Consider the following 19,707-nt stretch of genomic DNA (forward strand, 5'->3'; position numbering starts at 1 on the left):
ACCCTTCTAACTCCTTCTGCAATGCCGACTTTTGTTTTTTATACTTGGTAACATCCTGCTGTAGTTGCGTAATTCTGGCGTCCAGCTCCTCTACATTTACTTGCTGGAGCAAACTACCCCTACTCACACCTAAACGTTTTCTCTTGTAACCACACATTTGGCAGAAATTAAAAGTTTCGTCATTTGCGTGTCCACACTCTGGACATGCTACTGCTGGGCCGCACAATCTTGGGGCTCTTGGTAGCACCTGTGAAAATAAATAAATGATGACCATAACTGTGTTGTCAAAGTCCTTTATTGGATCTCTCCTTCTAGGAGATACATAGAAATTATACATTTTGTAAGAATATCTTAACTTGCCAAAACTCCCCTTATTTAGATCCTCCCCTATATGCATGTCTCTGCTACAATCCTTTCTGTCAGATCTCCCACGCCCATAAGTCCCATTCCAGACGACGTGGAGACCATCCCTCCGGCGAGGGAATCTTGACTACCCCACTCTCTCCCTTGCGGCCTAACAAGATGCGCTTGCCCGCTAAAGCCTTCAAAATAGGCCACCAATACTCTACCGGGGAGGTTTGAGGTGCCACCAGCGTGCACGAATATCCGCATTGTTTAATGAAATTAACCACCTGACCTACCAACTGCACCGGTGGAAACACATACCCTTTACCCCAGTTAGAGAAATCCTCCCCTAGCTGCTGGGCAAAGAAATCCACTGCCTTTGCTCCCCGGACAGGGAACGGGGCCACAAAATCAGGGAGCTTTGAATTTGATGGCAACGCCATACAATCAATACCGTATGGGCCCCAATTTGCCTGCAAAATTCCCCATGCTTTATCCGTCAGAGTCATGTCCCCTTCCGCAAAGGTCCTGGACGGTGCATCCGCTGGGTTTTCCAACGAACTAACATAATACATTGACAATGAGCAGTTCAGGCGCATAGTTAAGAAAAAGATCTCTTTCAGGACATCAAACATCTGCTTAGATTTTCTACCTTGTGCCCTCCATGCAAACAACAATGCTTGATTATCTACCTCCATCCTCACTCTAGCATTCTCAAACCTTGCTCCCCCTGCTTCCAAAACATACTTAACTGCCAAAGCTTCCTTAACATTAATGTGCAAATTTCTCTCTTGTGATGACCACGCATCTCCAACCACTACCTGGGCATCACTCCCCGGGTGTATCACACCCCCCCAGCGCGCGTTAGATGCATCCGAAGCCACTTTGACAGCCACATGCTTCTCATCTCTCCAGGGGAAAGTCCCTGTCCAATCATGTAAGAAGCTCCAATGTTCAATCTCCTTTCTTAAGTCCCCTCTTACATAAATCAATTGATTCTTACGAATTGCCTGAGATATAGCTGCATTACACTCCCTAGTGAATAACAATGCTCCTGGCACGGCCACAGCAAATGAAACCACCTTCCCCACAAACTTCTGTAGCATCTTAACCTGTACCTTACCTTCCCTTAGAATCTGTACTCTGAGATCCTCAAACTTGTCTTTCTTTACTACGGGGATAGCAAAAGACAGCAGAATTGAGTTGACAATCATCCCCAGGAAAGTGAGGACTTGTGTTGGGATCAGGACCGACTTTTCTAAATTTAGGAAATATCCTAGCCTAACCAAGAGTGACGCCAACAAGAAGATGGCTTGTTCCGCCAACTTGAAACATGTGTCCTTATCTAATACCTTAGCTTGTCCTGGTCTTACCAACTGGCCCCCATGTCTATCATCTATATATTGAGCAGCTGGAACTCCCAACTTCCTTACATAACTTGTTGCCGCTAAACCTATCGTGTGAAAGATCCAAGCGGACAAGGCCCAGCCAAATGGGAGGCTTGCACAAACAAATAGAAAACCCTGCCATTGAAAACCTAACAGAGTTCTAGACCGCTCTTTGATGGTCACGTGATCGTAGCCTGACTTGTCGTCACATTTGGTCTGGAAGAAACCTCTCTCTATATAACGCGTGACATCCATCAACTTATCCAAGCTAAAAGGTACCTTCTTTGTGAAAAGATTGAGGAACCGCATGTCACAACATAATCGAGGTTTTGATGGCTCAACCGTTAAAGGCATCACCAAATGTGGCGGGTCTACTTCCCCTACTTTACCCCACAGCTGAACAGCCCCCGTTTTTAAGCGGTCCTCAATCGTTTCAGAAATGAAATCTACAAATTGATTACACGAAGATCCATTAGGGAACAGCCTTTTTGGTGGATACAATTCATCATAATATTGGCCTTGCCACGAGCCCTTAAATGGCACAATAAAATCTTCCACATCAACGCCTTCTCTGATCCATTTCATCAATAATTCCCTATCTGCATGTTCCCTTAGGATCAGCTCCCATTCTCCTGGATATTTATGTATATTCCCTGCTATAAAGTGTGATGGATTTCTAAACTTCAACATAGTGGCATTTCCATGGCACGTCCCCTCCAAAACGTCGCTGAAGGTGGGAGCTGGGGGGTTGGTGTTGTCCCAGGGCTTCCCATCAAAAGTTACCCATGAGTGGCTCACTCGCTTACACTTGGCTGCCGTCTCAGGGTCAAAGTGCACGTTGGGAAACTTCTGTGCCAAATGAATGTTACCCTTACCACGAGTGCACTGTAAAGAATCAAAGAACGAAATTCAAATTCTGTAAACTTTTAAAAAACCAACAGTAATTTTTTCAGCCCTGGGAAACACCAACCCACAAAGGTGGGGATAAGGGAACAGGAAAGCCCCTGGTGTTTGCCATGACGATAAAACCAGAACAGAAATTTTTATTTTATTTTTTTTTTTTTTTAAATAACACGAAAATATACTATCCTACGACTCTAAAAGAGCGAGACACATCTCAAAAGAAGAAATTGCCATATAAAAATTGCCAAAACATTTTTTATTCACGTCCAGTCCAGTCCAGTCCAGGTCCATTATCTGTTCAAATGCCTCTCACAAACTTTTCATTGTTACTGAGAGAACTTGCAATACTCAATACAATTTTAAGTCATCTCTAATATATACGAATCTTCTGAAATCAATATCACCGGTACAATATACATATTGAAGAAAATCTCGTCGACCGAATATTTCACACAAAACACGTTAACCTTATATTCTCATCAACAAACTATTACAAATTCAGTACTTCTTCAATTTTGACAACCAGATTATCCAACATATTTTACATCTTCACATCAAATTGTTCAAAATGCAACAAACAGCACACTATAATCTTTCAACAGCATGTTCTTACCAACTCGCATCGGGCACGATCACTGACTTCCAAAGAAAAAACATACAATTCAACAGTGTTACAAAATTGCTTCATTCTCCATAACAATAATAGTACAAACAAAAATGTTACTCCTTTTTCATCCTACCCCTCTTCTCGGGACATTTCGCTATCAAATGCCTATTACTTCCACATCCATAACACCGCCTGGTTCTACTGCTAGCCTGTTGAAATTGGTTGCTATTTCCAAACTGAGGCGGATTGGAGTTCCAGAGCTGGCCCTGGCCAGAGCAGCCCTGCTGGCCCAGGTTGGGGCTCCACTGCTGGCTGGGGAAACTCTGCAAACCCAGGTTGGGAATTATCTGGGGAAGGTTGGAAAGCCATTGCTGTGGTACTGCGTTAGAAAATGGCTGAGGCGGGCTGAAGAAACCCTGCGGGACATAGGGTTGCCACCGCTGCTGCATCAGCCCACACTGTCCCGACTGTTGCCGCGACCCATGTGCTGGTGCAGATGAAACTGCCTGGTTACCCTTATTACTTAAATTCTCCAGGATCCCCCCAACACGCTTTCCAACCTTTCTTTCTGCATCAGTTGCATACATTTCCCTCAACGCCGCCTTAAGGTTAGGATCGTGACGATTCATTCTAAAAAGTTCTGCTGCCGCTTGATAATCGTCCGCTTTTCTATGTCCTTCCCTCTTAGCGGCCGCCGCCAAGTCCTCCACCAGCTGCATGGCTGAGGCAGCATCAAACAGCGCGTCTGGCCGCTGTACGATGCTCCTTATATCTCTCAAAATGGCTCTCATTCCCACTTGCCCCCTCTGGAACCCCTCCACTGTAGCCTGAAGGGATCTTACCAACTGCGCAAGTTCCTGCAAGAATAAAAGCAGAAACATGCCTTCAATTTTTTCAGCCACACTGGCTAATTTCCACACAGGAAAAAGTACATAAAATACCTTTCACACCAAATTAATTAGCCATACAGGCTACAACATGTGAGATCAGCCACACATGCTACAATACCCCAAACTATTAACCACACAGGTTATTGGCCACACAGGCTACATCATGCGTCTTGTTAGCCACACAGGCTACTACCACCAACTAATAACCACACAGGTTACTGGCCACACAGGCTACATCATGTAAAATTGTCCGACATCATGTAAATTGTCAGCCACACAGGCTACTATCCCCAACTAATAACCACACAGGTTACTGGCCACACAAGGCTACATCATGCAAATTGTCAGCCACACAGGCTACATCATGTAAATTGTCAGCCACACAGGCTACTATCCCCAACTAATAACCACACAGGTTACTGGCCACACAGGCTACATCATGTGAATTGTCAGCCACACAGGCTAAATCATGTAAATTGTCAACCACACATGCTACTACCACAAACTATTGACCACACAGTCTGTCACCAGGCTAAAACCGCCCTAACAAATTTCAAACCATACTTGTAAACACGCTAGTAAACAACGAACTAAAAATTTTTTTTTTTTTTTTTTTTAACTACCCGGAAGCATGTAACCAAACACACAATCTAGCGCTAAAATCTTTCTACTTAGGTCAAAACCAGCATGAAACTTCTTTTTACCTCTTGCGGTGGGATAGGAGGGGCACCATCCGGCTGAACTCCAGCCGCCTGCTGGACTTGTGGAGGTAATCCCGGGGGTGCTTGCGGTGCAGCTGCACCCCTGAGTGCCGCTGGTGGCTGTTGAGGGGGTATTTGCTGCTGCCCCTGGGGTAGAAACCACCAAAAAAAACGTTAACATACTTAAAATTGCGACATTCCTAACCACTCCTCCGCCACACTACAATAAAAGAGAACGCCCTCCCCACTTTCCTTATTCGCCCTCCCCCACTCACTACGTACAAAGAGTGACCACGAAGTCACCAACAAAATCGTGAACGACACTACCTGTCCCTGCTGCACAATCGGCGCTCCGGCCCCTTGTCCTTGTCCTACCGGCTGAAGTGGCGCTGGGGGTGGCGCTGGGGGTGCTGCCGCGTGCTGGGGGGCGGCTTGCGGACCTTGCCCCGCGGCCTGCGGAGCTTGCGCTGCCTGCAGACCTTGCCCCGCTGCCTGCGGACCTTGCCCCGCTGCCTGCGGACCTTGCCCCGCTGCCTGTTGGACTGCTTGTTGAGGTGCTGCCGGTACCGGTGGGCCCTGTCCTGCCAGCAATGCTTGGATGGCCCCCGGAGGAGGGGCGTGCGGGGCTTGCGCCATGATTTTCTCCGACAGCCTCGTGCGTCCGCACCCGAAGTCTAACTGCGCGCCTTTTACTCTAAAGCTCTCTACTTTTATACCCTAGCCTTCATTAGCATACATACTTATTTGCATAATCCCTCTGATTGGTTACTTCCCAAAATTGGGTTAATTAACCACCTGACTGAGGCGTGCGGGAACAGGTGTAGCGCTGCGAATAGTAAGATTTAATCAGGCTAATCACCCCTTTGGAGACAACATAGCTAAAATACAAATGTTACAAACCGTTTCTTTATTTCGTCTCTTTAAAACCATAAATCTACCTTTCGATTCAATACAATCCGCGACAGTGAACGAATGTAACAAACTACATTTAGTCTTCTTCAGCCTATTAGGCAGCTCTCTGTCTTCATGGCCACCTTGTCCCCCCAATGGCCTGGAGGTCATGGGAGTAGGTACGTATGTAGGTAGTAGGCTATTGCCTATAGTAGAAGTGGTTGTAGTAGAGTCATACGGTGTACCATGCTCTTCACAAATATTATAGGGTATTGTAACACTACAACAGGGACCACGCACACTTCAAGGAAAAGACAACTTTATTTCAAATATTCCAGCTTCATAACACTCCGGTTCAGAAGAAACAACCCAACTATACAGATAAAAGAGTTGTGATAAACAACCCGAATATACAGATTTTGACAGTATAAAATCACCTAAGCACAGTATGGCTAAGTTCCCAGTAACACACTGCATTGTAATATATGTAGGGACTTTCTCATTTAGAAAATGGGGGGTAGGGTGCTTAGAAAAAAATCCATGAAATATAGAATCAATAGAAAAGGAAAACCACCCAAATTCAATATGTGGGAAGTGAGCCAAATGAAAAGGAGGTAACGTTATCTAAGAATTAAGATGAAAAGAGGGAAGTTGAAATGAAATGAGATGAAAATGTGTTGCCATCTTGAAATGTATCAGTCAAACTACAAACTACTTGCATATTTTTGCTTCACCTGATCTGTAAGAAGATTCACAAAGCAAGTTCCCATAGTAATGGAATATATCCCTTTAAAAACTACAAGATGCATACATCGGAATACATCCATGTACAATGTCCATTGAAAACAGATAGATTCTACTAGTATGAGCGTTTTGAAAAAGACTGTAGTCATATAAACATGTAACATTGTTGGACTTGTTTGCAATGCCAGAAACGTACAAGCACATTTGCACGTAGAATGTACATGTATATTCATTTACAACTGTGGCAGATAGGTACTATATTCCTGCACTAAGTCTAGATTTCACACACTATCCCAGGTTATAAGGCACAATTATATAACATCCTATCACCCGAGTAACCGACAAATAATATATCTTAGAAACTCTAAAAGCACTGTACCCTACTACACCAAAAACCATAGGTTTATAAACTTTCCTTTGTCTATATTAAAAATCACACAATCTTTCATGTAAAATGCATGTCATAAAATGTAAAAAAGCCACCAATAATATCATATATTAGAAGTATAGACAGAGAGCTCAGCAAATTGACAGTTAAGTGAGCTAAAGATAATGTTGCATTGTTGATCTGCAGATTTCTTCACCAAAGGAATACTGGGTGAAGAAGCCCTTATTTGTGACACAAGTTAAAAGAGAACACTAGTCTTTCATTAAAAGCCTTAACAATTTGAGGACAACAGCTCGGAATGTCACATAATCTTCTGAATGTGCAGACAAAATATCATGTTCTTTCCAAGCTCTTGCAGTAACTTTGAAGCACCTAAACCACCAAAAACATGTTTGAAGTGCAAACCTCAGGGCAATTTCACATCAGTGTCCAGATACACACACACATTCACAAATAGACTATCTAAAGAACATGGAAACTGCAAGATACCCTTCATTACATCTACAGTATATGTTTCTACAGTATGATTGTCTTTGGGAATCACATTGCTTCAGTTTACCAAAGCAAGCAGAAATGTGTACATCTTGTTTCATTCCCATAGTTGTGGCAGTAGTAGCACAAAGGTCGTTCAAATATACAAACACAGTAAAGAAGGTAAATATCATTCTTGTCAAACAACAGGTTTCAGTCATAAACATTGCCAATAGCAAGTACAGCCAGTGATTGTAGAACAGTAGCCAGTTACAAATATATACTCCTCCCTTCTTGAGCTTTACATGATTAAATATTCCATCTAGACTTCTTGATAAACATCATGTAAGCTCTTTTCATATTCTCTTTCAAAAGTATTGTCAGTGATTTTAACACATGCTACTGGCATATGACAAGATGTGTATACAACTGCAAGGTCTACTTTATGCTACCAAATAAATGCTACCAAGTGACTGTGGTATAATGAGACTTGGCTGATGAAATCTTTGGCAAAAGCACCGACCACAGCCTCTAAAGTCTTTTATCCATTCTGTTGCCATTGCAATTTCCATGCATGATGTGTAAAATGTATCTTATATATTACACAGAAACTTTTACAAATTTAATCAATAGATTTTATATGACTCAAAAACTCTCCAATAGTCTCCACTGACAAGATAAGACTGATAGTAAAAGATCTAATGACTCTCTTCTACAACACATAGCATACATTAGTCCCCATAATCTACAGGCACCATAAATACATATGTTGATTATAAATAGTTTAAGCTCATGACAGATACCAAAATAGTTCCCATATACAAATACAAAAGCCTCCACCCTGCATAGAACCCAAAAAATAATACATGTATAATAGAAAAGTAAAAATCAAAGGAACTTCATGCAGCTACTATGATGAAATGAAATGATTGACTGTAGTGACATCTTGAATATGTTGCTCCACTTTCCACACAGGTAAAACAATTGTATACACCTCAACTTGTCACCTTGACAGCTCACATGACAAGTATCTATATGAAAGAGTACAATTCAAGTTCAGATGTGATCTGTTTTGCCATAAGGCTTATCTATTGCTGTAAATTTATGAAATTGTAGCTGAGATGCCGGAGTACGTTACAAAGTTGTCCAATGCTGTCCCCCTATCAAATGTGCTGCCCTTGAATGATTTGAAAGTGATATAGAGACACTTGCATTACTGTAGTACTATGGGTGGGTGGCGTGATTTAGCCCTTATTCACGCAATAGTGGTGACCTTCATTTTCTTGCGGCTGTCGCGTCCAGGGTGCTGTAGGCCCTGGTATGTGTTATCCTGTGTTTTCTGTAACCCCTGGTACGTGTCATCACTAGGCGGGCCACTTTTGCGCTGCGCTGGTAGGGGCGGGGCAGCAGACACATCTCCCTTGTAACCATACTCCGGTATCTCAGCGTACACATTCTCCTGTGGGGGAACGGACCCCCCGGCGGGATGCTCATAAATGCTGTTGGGAAAATTCTGAACCTTTTCGTTTTTCTTAGCGGGACTCCCACCCTCCTTGTTCCTGCTGGCACGGCGAGCACAGCAGACAATGGCAACGATGATGATGATAAGGAGTGCGCCTCCCCCAGCTGCCCCCGCTATGATGGCGATGGGGAGACCAGCTGATGACTGGGGCTCCGGTGGAACCATACCTTTGGAAGAGAGACATTTAAGTTACATTGGTGTTCTTGAATAGATATTTTTTGTCCGTGATAAAAGCTACATCAACATGGAGCTTAACACAGTTGAAAGTATTACAATGAAAGTTATGAGTGTTTGCAAACATTAAACAGTTAACCTGGACTCTTTAGCCAAACATTACACAGTTGTAAGAACAATATAGACAACCACCATGGTCGTCTGGAAAAATGGTTTGCTGTAAACTTACATTGGTCTTTCCTGTAGGCTCCCGGCATGTCTGTCACGGTTCCTTCTGGACATGCCTTGCAGCTGAGCTGCCCTTCCTCAGGCTGGTAGAAGCTCTGAACACAGTATGTGCACTTGTCTCCATCATGGAAAGTTCCAGCAGGACAGGTAACTACATGTGAGGAGGAAACGATATAAACACGATAATGAGAAACATATAGATATGAGCTATCTACCTTTCAAATAACGATTACAGCGTGACCAGAACACGAGATGTAAATCCCAGACATTCTTCTGCAGTACGGCAGGAAGCTTCAAGGAGGAAATATGCTTTAAGAACAGCACAACCACAGCGGATTATAAGGACTTTGACCACTCTTGATTTATGTTAAAATTAGCCAGCAGTGTTGTTTCTCTTTCTGCTTTGAGTCAGAGTCATTTTTTACATCACCATAACATTTTAGCACCATCATAAACAACAGAATTTGTCACTGCCAATTAGCAAACTTGGTACTACTGCTCTGTAACTATTGGTACAACAGAGAAAATAATTGAAATGTAATGTCATTTACTCCATATCACTGGTCAGACAACAAATAAATCTTACCACAGACTTTGTTGACCTCAACCATGCCTTGGTCACACTCGTACGTAATTGCGGAGGCAGTAAATGAGTCACTCGTGCTGACATACGTCTCTCCACGCGCCTCTACCGTCACGCCTGCGTCCGTGAGCCTCTCGACCTGCACATAATAATTGTAAGAACTGGTAGTTGGCGGAGGGTGCTGAGGGAGTAGAAGGGGGAATGGGGAGAAAGACAAGGAAAAAGCATTGGAAAAGGCACAGATACTAGACAGCAAAGAAGCAGCAGTGTGACAGAATGCTGAGAGAAAGGTGTCATCTGCACAGATGTGTCAAAACAGACAACTGTTACAAAGCATAAGAAGCCAAGAGAATTTGTTTCACCCACATAAAATGTCAGAAATGTAAGGCTTAAAGGTACAGTGTTGTATCTCCTTTTTCATCTAAGATGAGCAGTTTTTAAGGAATGTGTTTCCAATGCAAGATGCAACAGCGTAATGCAACAACGTAAAATCCTTCACGTGATTAGGCTTCTGGGAGCCTTACTCCTTGAGCCAAACAAAGAAGAACGAAGTCATGCTTCCATTCTCACCTGTTCCACTGCCTTATCCAGCACTTCATCCCCCTCATCTACAGTGTCCACAGCATCTCCAGACTGGTCAGGCTGGACCTCCAGGGGGATCTCTACCGACACGCCATCTCCTGCTCTCTTCATCCGCCCAAACACAGAGCGTTTCTCCAGGCCACACTGAACATTGTAGTTATTCCTGTTGCAGAGTCCGACTTCGTCTGCTTGGCCGGGGGTACACAGACCGTTGGTCTGGAAGCTGTGGTACAAGCCATCACGGAATTCATTCTGGAAGGACTCCTCACTGCTGCAGTAGCCAGAGAACCTCATGTTCACACTCCTTCTCTGCCTTCTAGGGGCTGAGGCACCTGGATAATTAAGGTTGAAAATCCAATGTAAATAAGTATGTCCCTACCAAAATTCCATGGCACATGTACATGCCCTCTGTTTAGTAAGAACAAAATAGTAACAATGTAATGCAAACTGCACTTGTCAACAGGTACTGGCATTTCCAATGTGTTTCTTCAGTCATTTCAACGAATGAATGAATGAAGACCTTTATTGTACAATTTTGCCCAACCGAGCTAAGTAGAGGTCACAACAAGTCAGGATATATACATATAAAAGGTATCACAAATCTAGTCTAACACAAAAGTTTGGCTTCTTCTCGCTTCTTGGTAATGGTGAAAATGTAGGACTGTATGGGTTTCGCTATTGTCGGGTTGTCAAAACGCATGAGAAATATAAACTTGTCAGTGCTACTCATGTGTCTAAAATGAGGGAATCTACTTTCTATATAACTAAATAGAGTATTTCTATCAATAAACTTAAAGACACAAATCACTGTGTCATGAAATTATCATGCCACAAACTTGAATGAAAGCACAGTACTTACGGACACAGGAGAATGTTGTGATGATGCTGCTCCACACGCTGCCCAGGCAGTAGCTTGTCGCAGGTCCGGAAAGTAGCTGGTAACCACGGTTACACACAACAGTGCATGGTCCGCGCTCACGATCCCCTTCCGTACAGTCTAGTCGGCCATTTCGGGGTACCTCCAATTCTGGGCACTTGGGACCTGTAATGACCAATGACATTGCATTTAAGAATACTTCATATCTTGGACTTTTAAATGAAGCAAAGGTACTGTGACATGGTTCTGAATAAAGAATGTAAAACAAAGTAATTCTGACAGGAATGGACCACAAGGCCATACCAGTTTTATTTGTTGGTTCTCAGACTTAAAAAAATGCTTGACTGGAAAACCATAATGAAAACAAAGCCCAAGGACCAAGTTTATGCCATAGTGCACTCAGTTCTATGAGGTCAATACAGTCATATTCAAGTTTTCTTCCATGATTGTTGCTTTAAGATTGCTATATTTTCATTTTAAAAAATCCAAGAACCGACAAAATGAATTGGTGTAGCCCAACTATTTCATACCTTGTACTGCAACAATAAATGAACATGTGGAGGGATTTCCTGCTTCGTCCCTTGCTGAATATGTGACCGTGTGAGGGGAGTTCTCGCGGAAGAACCGTGACCCTGGCGTGCGGGAGCTGGTCAGCATGGGTTTCTTGCCACTGTTATCACTGGTGACAGGAGCATCCCATCTGACAATTGCTGACTCTCCAGATGTCTCCACAATGATGTCATCAGGGCAGACCAATTGGGGAGGGGTTATATCTATGGGAAATGAAGAATTTAACGTAGATCTTTGAAGTCTCTGGTGTAACGGAATCTGATTGGCAAAATTATCACCTTTAGATAAGCATGGTGGGAAGACTAGCTGACTGCTGCCTACCCGTGATCCCAGCAGCAGTATAATCAAATACTGGATACTACTACTACTACTATTACTACTACTACTACTACTAGAAGAAATTTTCAATATGTAGGAAATGTACTATGATATGTAAAGCCACAGAATGGTAAATACCTTCTATGGTGACCTCAATCCTACATTTGACCATGTTGTCCCACTGATCTGTGGCTGTGAACTGGTGTATCATGCTGCCTGTGCCATAGTAGATCTTACTGGGGACCCTAGGGCTGATCTCCAGGGGGCGATCATACCCGTCCAAGGCGCGCAGCCGGATGTCCCATGTCACGTAGTTTGCATCCTCGGGTAGCTGCCAGCTGTGAGTGTCTGGACAGCTTTCAAAGCGTGGCATGGTGCCTGGATTGGGGGCAAAACGACAGGTGAGCATGGAATGTGGAATAATATGATACATGGACGTCTAATAAGAGTCCATTATCTTATGTTTTGCTTTATGCATTTAACTACTACATATTATTAAGAAAATGAAAAAGATTTTCTACATTGCACTGGATAGTACAACCATATGTCAACTTCCTCTTTATTGGAAAAGTAACATCAGAGAACACAACATATTTCCCTCTGTCTAATACTGAAGTGGAATATACATGTACTAGGCACACAAAATGTACCACAGGACTTGGTGAATGAACCAATGATAGATAATGTAAAGATCAAATTGCAAACAGGAACATTTCTTTCCTGCCCAAGTCTAGAACTTCCTAAACAATCCCTCTGTACCTGGGAAGACCAATGGTGTTGTTGGTCTGGCCGTCACCTCAGGTACATCAGAGGTGCATTCCCCCATGTACCACTGGAGACCCCCGCGGCACACACAGCTCGTCCTGGCAGCTGTGGACGACACACCGTCGGGGCACTGGGTACACTGTCCTGGTCGCAGCACGGACTTGTAGTACCCAAAATCACATGCTGTAAACAATACAAAGGTACTTAGATTTACCAATCTCTTTTACTTTGAGGGTTTCTAGTGCTAAAGCAGGAACAGGACATGCTCTTTGGCTCTAGCTATGCAAGTGAAGAATCCACAGAGCATTCTGTTACTGTACAGTATCTGCCAATGTACATGTATATTACATATCTAGGAAGATGACGACAATGCACAGTCAAAACCCTACAAGGGTATATCCATGTATCTAAAGCATACCTGTGCAACCGCTTCCTTGGAAACCGTTTCCTTGGTAACCTGCCTTGCAGACACATCTGTATATGGTGGGGTTGCTGACCTCCACAGCACAGTATGCCTGCTCATGGCAGGACTGAGCACATCTCCAGTCCTCCACACGGATCCATGGTTCAGGTGCTGGGGGTTGTATTGTAATATTAGTACATGATACATCAATGAAGGTTAGACATCCAGGTAATAAGATACGCCAAAGACCAGTTGCTTGAGTAACTGCTCTTTGGCATATTAGTACATAATGATATCGCCAGTTAACCTATGGTATATCCGAGCGGTATCCTATATTCGTTGTTTTGAAAATAAAAAGGTATCTAGAAATCTAAAGTCGACGGACGCAGGTTTGAAATGCCAATATTTGAAGAAAAATGCAATGTTTTCAACATATTATAGTTTGAAACCACAGTCCGTTTACTCAATATCCCTAGGTACCACGCGGAGAAAGGTAAACTAGTATTACATACTCAAGCACAACAATTGGCATAACCCCAATATGAAATACAGTACCCATAAAAATTTATCACACATATTCTGTACATGAGTTGTACAAAAATAAAATGTTTCTGAATCCAAATGCATGGTTCAGTTGCTGAGAGTTGTAAGATAGTATTATGATTAGGATAATAGTATATGGTGATATCTACATATTCAAGCACAACAATTGGCATAACCTCAATGTGAAATATCCACAAAAATACCCACATATGAGTTGTACAAAAATGTTTCTGAATCCAAATGCATGATTTTCACCTGTTTCACATGTCTTGTCATCTGCCTTCAACTTCCTGCCCACTCTACACTTGCAGTGGCAGCCACCAGGTACTGGGATGGCCATGTCACTGCACCCATACGCTGTACATTCATTTTCTGTGGGAGGGCACAACAAGGAAGACTTGACACATCAAATGTCTGTTTATACATAAGTACAAGTTGTAATCTCTAGTCATATACAGTATTAAAACTAGTTACTAGTAACACCATAATGTAGACTTCCTGAGGGAGAGGACAACTGGATCATCAAAGTATGTGAGGCACTCATCAATGATCTATTAAAAGTTTTATGTTTCATTAACAACAACTGGAAAACACTGGAGCCAAACTTCGTTTAACTTTTCTTCTGGCTGGGTTGTATGTACTATGTAAATCATTCATACAGCAATCAATTCTCACAATACACCGATAATGAATGGTTCCACTTGCTGTTGAACGTTAAAAGTATACAGTTGTTGGTGAGGCCCTTACCAGGATATGGCTGAGGGTGGTGCAGGTACAACTGTGTGGGACGAGTCAGCCCTTCCACCAGTACCTGGGTGATACCACTCTCAAGGTTAGTCAGGTGGATCCCTTTGCTGACCCAGTCCGAGTAGAAGAGGGTGTTGTCGTGCATGGTCAGCCCAAACACCTGGTCCACATGTGTGTCTGTCAGGTGGACCAGCTCTGTTCTGTTCACACCTATGGAACACAAGAAAATTGGTTTGTTCCCCTTCCAAAAATCATCTGTCACAAACACATACATGACAAAAGTATGACTACTTCTGTATCATAGCATTCAACTACATGTACCAGGCAACACAGGCATTTTGTACAGCATCATAGATTTGTTTATGGCAACACACTTCATAGTTGAAACAGTAACATCACAGCCAATGACTTGAGCTATCCATAACTCTACTTCATTCTGTATGCATTACAAACTTTCTCCATCTACATCTATTGTTACCTCTATAGTCTGTGTATTCAATCTTCTCCTGTGCAGAGTGCCCATCAGCAAAGAAGACTCTTTCCCTGACAGTGTCCAGAGCAATTCCGTTGGGCCACTGCAGTTCCTCGTCGATGAGTGCGTTCTTGTTGGAGCCGTCCATGTCTGCTCGCCAGATGGTCGCATTCTCGCCCCAATCACTCCAGAATAGATACCTAATGTGTAGCAATGTGGTATTAATTTGCTTCATCATTAAATCACAACAGAAAAATGTGGCAAAATGATATTTCTTCATGAGTGCCTGTACGAGCAAATACATATATAGCATCACCAATAAAGATTGACTGATTTATTTATTTATTGATTCATTGATTTGATTGATAAATGACAAACTGAATAAATCCATGAAAACATTTCAACAAGGTCACATCTATAGCAGCATTTGATATTAATGCTACATAGAAATGGTTATCTACAGACTTGGACATTATCATCTTGCTTCAACATGCAGGATTTCTATCTGTAAAGCTCACTCAGTAGACTTGTAACACTTTATGCACATTGCTTTGTTTTTGAATGATAGAATGTCAAACTTTTCAATGAAAAAATAAATACCGTTGGTTTGGATCCAAGCCGATTGCCCTTGGTTTGTCCAGTCCACTGATGAGTTCTACATGGGATGAAACGTTTCCATCCAGAGGCATCATCTCCACAGTGCCACTGGTGTAGTCTGTCCAGTACAGATTACGTCCCACGGGATCAATGGCAAGTCCATCCACCACATCAGCCATGGAGTACACCACCGATGCACCTGTGCCATTCAGGTGAACCCTCATGATCATACCTGGGGACAAAACAAGCACAGCAGCAATGAACAAACAGCTTTCCTTACATACATGGTAGTAAAAGTACACTGGAGCAGTGGATATACAATCATGTATACAATTTAGATACTACATTACGACAGCACAAATCAAAATACTTGATGAATATAAAAAGAATGCAGTATAAATGGTGAGTTTCACAACCAAGATACCTTCCTACATGTATAAGTCATGTCATGCAATAGATAGTATTGCTACTAACATACAATTAGTTAAGTCTCAACTACATCACTTTATAACCAAACTAATCTTTGTTGCATTTCTGACAACTTACCACTGTCCACATTGCTGAAGTAGATGTTTTCTTCCCTTGAATCATAGGTGACAGCCACCAGGTTAGTGAAGTACTCGTGCCTCTGTACCACAGGGTAGGCGTAGCTGTCCTGGGTGTCCATGCCAAGCATACGGATCTCAGCATAGTCGGCAAACAGCAGGAACTTGGTTGGTCCTGTAGGAGTGACATAGGCGGCAGAAAGGGCATAAGTATGGGTGGGCTGTAATATCAACAAAAGTTATATACAGGAAATACAGCCAAGAGAAAGTGACAACAAATGATACAAGGATGATGCATTAGGTGCAATTATATCTCTTACTGCTAGGTGGCACAATTATACGAAAGGTCTATTCCTTACATACATGGTAGTGAAAGTAAACTTGAACAGTGGATGTATAATCACATATACTATGTACATACTGCATTATTACAGCACAAATCTGAATATCTGATGAATATAAAAAGAATGCAGTTGACTTTTATGACCAAGATCCCTGCTATATACTACAATATTGTACAAGTGAATTAGTGATTAATTGTGTTTGTGATAGACAAATAAAAGTAATTGATATAAAATTCCATCTTCACCTTCTAGAGCCTTTAAAATGGAGTATTTCTTTTTAAATGCAGATTTTTGGTGGATTAGTTTTTCTACTTACTCCTGCAGTTCTTTCCATTGTCATCCAGCACCTTGCCTCCTATGTCAGGACACAGGCAGCGGAAAGACTGGGCTGGAGTTGGTACGCAGATATCGCTGCAGTCGTGGCTCCGACAGGGGTTCTGTACTGGCGCCGCATCACGTTCTGCATACTTCACCCCCATTGGTGAGCCGACGTCCGTGACTAATACTGACTTCTGATTGGTGTCCGAGTCGATGAGGTGGATAGCGCTGGTGCCCCAGTCACTGATGAAAATCTGGCTCCCCTTCACAGAGATGCCAAATGGGGTCTGATACAAGGACAAAGATATGTTAGATATGCTTCTGAATTACTAACAAGCTCTGGTGCCCTAATTCCAGTCTTGAAGTATGGCAAGGACAGAGCCAGAGATTAGCCTAGTTTTAATTGGAATTCAAGGCATAGGCTTTTAAGATGACTTAACTAAGAATGTGGTAAGCCTTTTAGCACACTGCCTTGTTTATACTTCCTGACTGCATTTCTGGAGTTTGGTGCAGTGATTAACACTGTGTACTAGTATAGAGTCTGAGATTTACTGGAGGAAGTCTTAGTGTATTTTGATGATAAGAAACTCCAAAATCATGACATGCATATCACAGGAGCATTTTCTAGCATTTTATCATTAGACAATGAAGTCCCAGCAATACTGTAAATGCAGAAACTTTCGCGGTGGTTTAATGGTCGCGGTTTTCCTGTTGGCCGCTTCACCGCGAACTTAAAATCACCGCAAACATTTTTACATGCCAGTAAGAGACTACAGTGCATGGCGCTACCGCGAACTTAAAACCACCGCGAAAAGTCATTTTTCCCGCTATCGCGAAATCAAATCCCAGCGAACTTAAATGTATTTTAAGTACCTGCAGGCCCAGACCGTCATTAGTGTTCCTGACGTTCTGGTCATCCAGGTCAATCTTGTCCAGGCTTCCCGGGGCCAGCTGGGTCCCGTTCTCGGTCACCACGTCCAGCCGGGCGTGGGAGTCCAGGATGTAGAGCTGACCGGCGCTCAGGGCCAGGCCGTTGGGGTTGTGCATCCCGTTGTGGTTCATGACCACGGCGTTGGAACCATCCAGCTCGACTTTCACCACCTTCGCAACTTCTCCCCAGTCAGAGTAGTACAAGTATCTAGGGAAGGTAAAACATTGAGAGAAAAAACGTTTATCTTCTGACTTTTCAGGGCATTAATGTCCAGGCATTTGCTGATGAAAGCCACATTTATTGCCGAACTTTTGAAATATCTCAGTAATTGTAAAACAATTTGTCTTCGGAATGCAAAAGAGATATAAAGGTGGTTACATCCTTGAATAAAATCAACACTGATGCTCAAATAAATTTAAAAAAAAAAACAACTTCAGCTAAGTCCATCAATTCTAAGGTATATGGAACCATCTGAATCATACATACCCCCTCTCTGTGTCCACCACGAGAGCTCGAGGCTTGTCCAAAGACTTCTCCACAATCCTCCTCCTCTGCTTGCCATCCAGGCCGACCATCTCCACCCGTTGCCATGGAGACCCTCCGCCCCAGTAGTGGGTTCCCATGTTAGTGAAGTAAAGCTTCCTGTTACGCCAGTCCAGAGTCATGCCTGGGGATCAAAGTTTTTTATGGTTAAATATGTGCAATTGTGCTCCTACAACAACATACAGCCTTTATTCACTATGTTTATTAGACTGTTATACACATCTGGCTCTCACTGCTGCTCTAAAAAGCTCTCACAAACAATTATTGAGACTGGAGAATGTTCTTTTGACAGAATAGCTTCAACAATTAATGACTAAGATAGAAAATTACTGAAAGAACAAACTATTGATGACATCAACACCAGTATATTCATTAGTGCTAGCAAACAAGTAAATGGCCTATAGGTGTCAAAACTCAGATGTGTATTGTTGTTGTAACTTTACCTACCATCAACAACTCCAATGCCAGCATCCAGGAATACCTCAAATCCTGTACCATTGAGGAACACTCGACAAATCCGGAACATCCCATTATCACTGTAGTACACCCGCTGTATGAGGAAGGACACAAATCCGAATGAATGTATACGTTTAGTAGGGAACAGGATGTATTCAATTACAAGTACATGGCAGGTTGTAAAAAGTCTAGCAGTAACAGTAGAAGTCGTTCCTGTTTCATTAGTCACAGCAGTAGTCTTTTACTTCACATTTACAAAGAGGTGCATTGAACACTTATGAACAAAGAGCAACTAAATCAACAACATCATAAAAGATGAATTATTATGTTTTATGTTATATATCCATTAACTTTATAAAAGTGCTATCTGTATTGTAACTCTTTTATTTAACACCAAATAAATCAACACAAATCTATCAGAATATTTACATGAGACACTGTATTACATGCAGCTTTTTAAGTTGTGTATTTAACTAACCTCACTAGACTTGTGTCACAAAGACTTAAACAAAGAAATAGCTATCATCAACACAGGTGTCCAATATAACTACATCGTTGATTGGCACTGCACTTAACCACTGCTTAGTAATAGTTACTGTGAAGCAAATACACTGGTTGCAAGGACTGTGTGACAACAAAGCATATGTTACAGTCCACCAAGGAGCTGACTATAACCCACCTTCTCAACCGGGTCGTACTCCACTGCGACTGGTCGCACTCCCCGTGCCACGATGACCGGCCGCTGCCCGGCGTTCGTATCCAGGGACAGCATCATGACATGTCCGGTGTCACCAGCAGCATACAGAAGGAACTTGGAAGGTTCTGTGTGCCAACAGCAGCTTGTCAGTAACAGGGATCTTT

General features: G+C 42.6%; 4 protein-coding genes across 5 annotated transcripts in view; all 4 read right to left on the reverse strand.

Moving 5' to 3' along the window:
• Window positions 1–3,302: 3,302 nt before the first annotated feature.
• On the reverse strand, window positions 3,303–5,664 carry LOC118418083 (annexin A7-like). Its single transcript, XM_035823911.1, has 3 exons — window positions 5,162–5,664; window positions 4,838–4,981; window positions 3,303–4,100 (listed from the first exon to the last, which is right to left on the reverse strand). Exons 1-3 carry the CDS (start codon window positions 5,468–5,470, stop codon window positions 3,357–3,359), a joined length of 1,197 nt encoding a protein of 398 aa, XP_035679804.1. The 5' UTR covers window positions 5,471–5,664; the 3' UTR covers window positions 3,303–3,356.
• A 2,523-nt stretch (window positions 5,665–8,187) lies between these two features.
• LOC118417667 (sushi, von Willebrand factor type A, EGF and pentraxin domain-containing protein 1-like) lies at window positions 8,188–11,493 on the reverse strand. 2 transcript variants are annotated; one of them, XM_035823310.1, is made up of 5 exons: window positions 11,277–11,493; window positions 10,406–10,749; window positions 9,839–9,974; window positions 9,254–9,403; window positions 8,188–9,017 (listed from the first exon to the last, which is right to left on the reverse strand). In XM_035823310.1, the coding sequence occupies exons 1-5, from the start codon at window positions 11,476–11,478 to the stop codon at window positions 8,584–8,586; spliced, it is 1,266 nt and encodes a 421-aa protein (XP_035679203.1). In that variant the 5' UTR covers window positions 11,479–11,493; the 3' UTR covers window positions 8,188–8,583. The 2 variants fall into 2 exon arrangements, with proteins under 2 accessions (XP_035679203.1, XP_035679202.1); XM_035823309.1 differs by having other exon boundaries at window positions 9,839–10,016.
• A 302-nt stretch (window positions 11,494–11,795) lies between these two features.
• On the reverse strand, window positions 11,796–15,307 carry LOC118417668 (low-density lipoprotein receptor-related protein 2-like). Its single transcript, XM_035823311.1, has 7 exons — window positions 15,119–15,307; window positions 14,641–14,850; window positions 14,149–14,265; window positions 13,366–13,521; window positions 12,942–13,130; window positions 12,321–12,560; window positions 11,796–12,067 (listed from the first exon to the last, which is right to left on the reverse strand). Exons 1-7 carry the CDS (start codon window positions 15,258–15,260, stop codon window positions 11,814–11,816), a joined length of 1,308 nt encoding a protein of 435 aa, XP_035679204.1. The 5' UTR covers window positions 15,261–15,307; the 3' UTR covers window positions 11,796–11,813.
• Window positions 15,308–15,693: 386 nt separating this feature from the next.
• The window catches only part of LOC118418084 (low-density lipoprotein receptor-related protein 4-like), a 31,940-nt gene continuing 27,926 nt past the window's right edge, over window positions 15,694–19,707 (reverse strand). Inside the window, exons 9-15 of the mRNA XM_035823912.1 lie at window positions 19,526–19,668; window positions 18,838–18,940; window positions 18,334–18,514; window positions 17,790–18,054; window positions 16,915–17,203; window positions 16,256–16,429; window positions 15,694–15,941 (exon numbers count right to left, since the gene is read on the reverse strand). Coding sequence (XP_035679805.1) covers window positions 15,694–15,941; window positions 16,256–16,429; window positions 16,915–17,203; window positions 17,790–18,054; window positions 18,334–18,514; window positions 18,838–18,940; window positions 19,526–19,668 — 1,403 coding nt within the window. The remainder of the gene's footprint in view (window positions 15,942–16,255; window positions 16,430–16,914; window positions 17,204–17,789; window positions 18,055–18,333; window positions 18,515–18,837; window positions 18,941–19,525; window positions 19,669–19,707) is intronic.

Source organism: Branchiostoma floridae, chromosome 6, assembly GCF_000003815.2.
Source record: "Branchiostoma floridae strain S238N-H82 chromosome 6, Bfl_VNyyK, whole genome shotgun sequence".
In the NCBI taxonomy this organism is placed as follows: domain Eukaryota; kingdom Metazoa; phylum Chordata; class Leptocardii; order Amphioxiformes; family Branchiostomatidae; genus Branchiostoma; species Branchiostoma floridae.

Bases quoted from the DNA above. Each gene is read 5' to 3' on its own strand.
- LOC118418083 (XM_035823911.1), bottom strand. From the start codon at position 5,470: ATGGCGCAAGCCCCGCACGCCCCTCCTCCGGGGGCCATCCAAGCATTG. The intron at 4,982-5,161 runs GTAGTGTCGTTC...TTTCTACCCCAG, and splicing joins CGATTGTGCAGCAGGGACAG to GGGCAGCAGCAAATACCCCC. The intron at 4,101-4,837 runs GTAAAAAGAAGT...TTATTCTTGCAG, and splicing joins CTCCTATCCCACCGCAAGAG to GAACTTGCGCAGTTGGTAAG.
- LOC118417667 (XM_035823309.1), bottom strand. From the start codon at position 11,478: ATGTCATTGGTCATTACAGGTCCCAAGTGCCCAGAATTGGAGGTACCC. The intron at 10,017-10,405 runs GTGAGAATGGAA...CTACTCCCTCAG, and splicing joins TGGATAAGGCAGTGGAACAG to CACCCTCCGCCAACTACCAG. The intron at 9,404-9,838 runs GTAAGATTTATT...CCTCACATGTAG, and splicing joins TGAGGTCAACAAAGTCTGTG to TTACCTGTCCTGCTGGAACT.
- LOC118417668 (XM_035823311.1), bottom strand. From the start codon at position 15,260: ATGGACGGCTCCAACAAGAACGCACTCATCGACGAGGAACTGCAGTGG. The intron at 14,851-15,118 runs GTAACAATAGAT...TGTGTTCCATAG, and splicing joins TGAATACACAGACTATAGAG to GTGTGAACAGAACAGAGCTG. The intron at 13,522-14,148 runs GTGAAAATCATG...TACAACCCCCAG, and splicing joins TGACAAGACATGTGAAACAG to CACCTGAACCATGGATCCGT.